At 39.1% G+C, this 5,265-nt stretch overlaps 1 protein-coding gene across 1 annotated transcript; it reads left to right on the top strand.

Moving 5' to 3' along the window:
• Positions 1-3,569: 3,569 nt before the first annotated feature.
• On the top strand, positions 3,570-4,031 carry LOC105305094 (superoxide dismutase [Cu-Zn]-like). Its single transcript, XM_023524099.1, has one exon. The coding sequence runs from the start codon at positions 3,570-3,572 to the stop codon at positions 4,029-4,031; it is 462 nt and encodes a 153-aa protein (XP_023379867.1).
• The last annotated feature ends 1,234 nt before the right edge of the window (positions 4,032-5,265 follow it).

Consider the following 5,265-nt stretch of genomic DNA (forward strand, 5'->3'; position numbering starts at 1 on the left):
AACAAATCTAATCTTCCCTCTGCTGTGATTATAATGAGGTCATTCACCTTTGTTTTTCTCTCAGTAAATTGTGGATGTTCCATTTTACCAACTAGCCGAGTTGATATTAAAAGAATTTTAAGCATTTCTAGAAATTCATGTTATAATAAGATTTATAGCTCTGTACATTTTGTACAGTGACATAAAGTTACTGCTCTATATTATCATTATTCTGAAATCTTGAGGTCTTTGCAATAATTCAAGACTTTGACAATGAAGGATTTAGCCAAAGAATCTGGCATATTGCTCTGTTCTTATTCTGGGTAAGGTTTTGAAATAACTTAATTGAAATTTTAAGAAAAGTTGCCTATATTTTTTCAATCTCAAGTGTGATTATTAAATTTTTATACCTCCACTATGTTTCTTAACCCTTTACGAACAATTTAAAATATACTTTTTCTATGATTTCTCTTCCATTAAGTTTTTGTGACTATTATTAAAGCACTATTGGTCTCATTGACTAACTGCCATTCAATATTTACCAATAAGTAGACAGATGTGAGAGGCCAGATTTGTTCCCATGACAGTGATGGTTTCTGTGATAAAGAGTTAAAGCACATTGTTTTTTCAAGTTGAAGGCAATTTCACTTCCACTAGAAAGAATAGCTAAGTCTCAAATATCTCTTTAAATCTTAGCTTTCCCATTATATCCCTAAATAAGATGAAAAAATACTTTGGAAATCTACAGCTTTCCAATCAAATAATGGTTTCATGTCTGTGATTTAGAAACACAATCTGATGGTTATGCTGATTACTGAACAGGTCAAAGATGCACTTTTGCAAAGCATCACATTATCAGGGAAACGGAAGTAGCATTTATCGAATCCCTACTATGAGTCAAGCATTATGCTCAATGCTCCCCTGGACTGTCAAATAAAATACTAATTTTAATTTTAATACAAGTCCAAGGCATGGTGTAGTAGATTGAATTGTGTTTCCCAAAAAGATATGTTCAAGTCCTACCCCACCCCCACCCCACCAAAACCTGTGACTATGACCTTATTGAGAAATAGGGTCTTTGCAGATGTAATCAAGTCAAGATGAGGCCATCTTGCATTAGGACGAGCCCCAATCCAATGACTGGTGTTGTCATAAGAAAAAAGAGAGAGAGATTGGATATAGAGACCCAGAGGCTACACACATGGAAGAAAGTCCTGTGATGACACAGGCAGAGATTGGAGTGATGCAGGTATAAGCCAAAGCTAGGAGAAAGGCCTGAAACAGATTCTACCTCAGAGCCTCCAGGAGGAACCAATCCTACCGACATCCTGATTTGGACTTCCGGCTTCCTGAACTATGCGAGAGTAAATATGTGTTGTTTTAAGTCACCCTGTTTGTGGTACTTGGTTACAGCAGCCCTAGAAAATGAGTATTACCTCTGTTTCACAGAAGAAACTTGCTCACGATTGTTTAGTTAGTGAGATGGGTGCTGTATTTAAACCCAGGCCTGATGCCAGGCCCTTTGTGTTTTCCCTACTCTTACCAGACCATTGTACACATGACTTTGCAACCTTGATTTCTTCTCCTATTGGTTTAAACTCTGTAAGAATAAATGTTACAGCCATATATCCACGGGTCCATAGGGGAGACCATGCTGTAACAATGAGCCATGGTCAGTACTTAAAATAACAAAGACCCCAGAGACTGCAGGCGATTCCTGGCATATCTTAGAGTACCCATGACAACAGCAAAGTGATGCAAAATTATGCTTGAATCAGTTACATATTTGAAACATGCCAGCTACAATAAGTGAATTTTTCATCTTTGATGAGACCTAAATAATTTTTGTTACTGTCGCTAACCCCCATGATTTCTGGGGCAAATAGCAGATCCAAGGATAATTACTCTTACTTACAGATGTCAGATATTTTGTTTTCAGTGTAAACTGCCTTTCCCAAAAGATCGAATTCTTATTTCCTAAGGTATATATAAAAATTTAATATTCAATTAAGGCTTCTGCAACTTACACGCGATGTTAGTTTATTGAGAAATAGCTATATATAAAATAAACTTAATGGGGGCCTTATAGGTGTTACCATTAACTTTTCCGAATTTGAATAGATTCAGAACATTTGATATTGACAAATAAAGACTGACTTTACAGTTCCAGGAGCTGTTGGGACAGGCAGTTGTTCTTGCCCTAAATGGCTGGACCATAGTATGAGGAACCCAGACCAGGAGGTCAAGAGCAAAACATAAGATTTCAGTGCCATCGGGAAAGAAAGAGGAGGACCCGGCACAGGACTCTTGGGGGGTGTGATTTCTTTCCATGTGGACAGGGGACGGGGCCTGCTGGCAGTGTAGGAGGAAGGGTGGTTGGAGCCTTCTTGTAGCTCCAAGAAAACCAGGTCCTTCCTTGCCTGTAAGTGAGTTTAGGGGAACCAAGATTCTTAGGCCAAAATAAGTCCCGATCCTTAAAAGCTTGTAGAATATGCCAATCATAAACTAACTTTTCAAATGCAACTTTGGCAGCTAGTTTCAAACGGGTGTGTTATAATCAATCAGGTTGTATCAGCAAGCTATATATTTCAGGTCCGTAAGCTTCATTAGGAAACAGGCAAGTTATCAAAAAAAGAAAGTCTTGGAACAGAGTGGCATTTGGAGAATCTCGGGTACCACAAAAAGAGTTTCCTAAAGATCCTACCAAACACTATAGCTACAGAATTTTGAATCTTTTATTCTCCAAACCTAGCTCATCCTTGAATTCTCTGGAACACATCTGACCAGACAGTGTCTTTCAGACGGCTTCCCCCGCAGCACCGTTTTTTCCTGCTCATCCCACACATCCAAGCAGGATGGCAGACGGGTTTGTCCTGTTCTCCAGCAGTCTGTGGACTAGTCTTTGTCCTTCTGAGCTGAGTATCACTGAAGCATTGCTCTAGACCAGGGAGGTGAGAGTACTAAAGGCAGAGTGCCCAGGAAAAGCATTTACAGGGTACCTCCCGAAGGGGGTGGGGGTGGGGGCGGGGAATGACACTGTGAATGTTCCAGCACCCCCAGGAGCTTCTGACCTGCTTCCGCCTCTCCCACCAGACAATGATTTCTACTCCCTTCACAGCAGACGTGGTCAGTAAGGAACTCCAGAAAAACAAACCCTAGCCTATCAGTACTTTTCAAGGGGAAATTAGAGGGGAAAAAAGCCCAAATCTTTTCTTGGTTAATATTTTCTTCTTTCAGCATTATGAAATAAATATTGGGCAAGATGATGGCTTACTAAAAAATGCACATGTGTTTCCAAATGCAAGGGGGTGGGGTGATGCTGGTGGGGAATATTGCCTGTTTTATTTCCCTCTCGAATGTGCTCTATCTACCTTCTCTTTTAGATATCAGTCTCTACTCACTTGCTTCTTGTTGTCTTTTTTTTTTTTTTTCATGTTTTGAACATTTGGACAAGTACAGAGAATACTAAAGCAAACTCTCCTCATACCGATTTCTAAGGATTAATAAACACTTTTTCCGTCGGCGTCTCCTGCGGCGTCTCTCGCTGCCCTAGGCCTCGGATCCCAGACCGGAGTGCGCCCCGCCGAGTCATGACAACCAAGGCTGTGTATGTATTGAAAGGCAATGACCCAGTGCCGGGCACGGTCCACTTCGAACAGAAAGGAAATGGGTGGGTCATGGTCTCAGGATCCATCACAGGATTGACTGAAGGCGAACGTGGGTCCCACACCCATCAGTTTGGGGATAATACACAAGGCTGTGTCAGCGCAGGTCCTCACTTCAGCCCTCTTTCTAAAACACATGGTGGGCCAAAGGATCAAGAGAGGCATGTTGGAGACTTGGGCAACGTGACTGCCGGCAAAGATGGGGTGGCTCACGTGTTTATCGAAGACTCTACCATTGCCCTCTCAGGAGACCATTTCATCATTGGCCGCACAACGGTGGTCCATGAAAAACCAGATGACTTGGGCAAAGGTGGAAATGATGAAAGTAAAAAGACGGGAAATGCTGGAAGTCATTTGGCTGGTGGTGTCATTCAGATCACCCAGTAAACATTCCCTAGGATAAGGTCTCAGTCCTAGTAAACTCATCTGTTCTCTTACTAGTTGTAGAAATTTAACTTGATAAACATTAAACACTGTAACCTTAAATAAAAACAAAACATTTTCTCATATTTACTTTAGATCTTTTAAACGTCTTTATTATGATTCACATCATATAGTTCACCCATTTAAAGTGTACAATTCAGTGATTTCTGATACATTACATTATTATTTTTCTTGAACCGTGGGGAAATGTATAACAAAACTTGCCGTTTTAACCATTTTAAGTGTACGCTCCAGTGACATTAATTATATTCACGATGTTGTGCAAGTATCACCTATATCTATGTCCAAAACTGTTCCATCATCCATCATCTCAAACAGAAACTCTGTAACCATCAACAATAACTCCTGCTCTCCTGCTGCCCAGTCCCTGGTAACCTCTAACCTACTTTCTGCCTCTTGAATTCGCCTATACTGAATATTTCATATATCTGGAATTATACACCATTTGTTCTTTCGTGTCTGGTTTATTTCAAATTGCAAAATGTTTTCAAGGTTCATTCCTGCTGTAGCATGTATTCGAGCTTCATTTCTTTTTATGGCTAAATAACATTCCCATTATACGTAGATCCCTCATTTTTTGATTCCTTCATCTGTTGATGGACACTTGGTATGTTTCCACGTTTTGCTACTGTAACACTGTAACAAACATTGGCATACAAATATCTGTTCAAGTCCCTGCTTTCAATTCCTTTGGTATATAACTAAGAGTGGAATTGCTGGATCATATGGCAATTTTATATTTAGCTTTTTGAGAGCGTGCCAAACTGTTTTCCATAGCTGATGTATGATATTACTTTCCTACCAGCAATATAGGAGAGTTCCAATTTCTCCACATCTTCGTCATCACCTATTAATTTCTTTCTTTTTTTTCTTTTCTTTTCTTTTTTTTTTTAAATAACCAATCTAGTAGGTGTGAAGTGAGGTATCTCATTGTGGTCTTGATTTGCATTTCTCTAATAATGAATGATATTAAAGCATCTTTTCATGTGTGTATTAGCCATTTGTATATCTTCTTTTGAGAAATGTTTATTCAAGTTCTTTGCCCTTTTTAAAATTAAATCGTCTTTTTATTGTTGCGTTGTAGAATTTGTCTATATATTCTGGACATTAAACCCTTATCAGATATATGATTCCATATATTTTCTCTCATTCTATAATTAGGTTGTTTTTTTTTTTT

The sequence above is a fragment of the Pteropus vampyrus genome, unplaced genomic scaffold (genome assembly GCF_000151845.1).
Source record: "Pteropus vampyrus isolate Shadow unplaced genomic scaffold, Pvam_2.0 Scaffold12, whole genome shotgun sequence".
Taxonomy (NCBI): domain Eukaryota; kingdom Metazoa; phylum Chordata; class Mammalia; order Chiroptera; family Pteropodidae; genus Pteropus; species Pteropus vampyrus.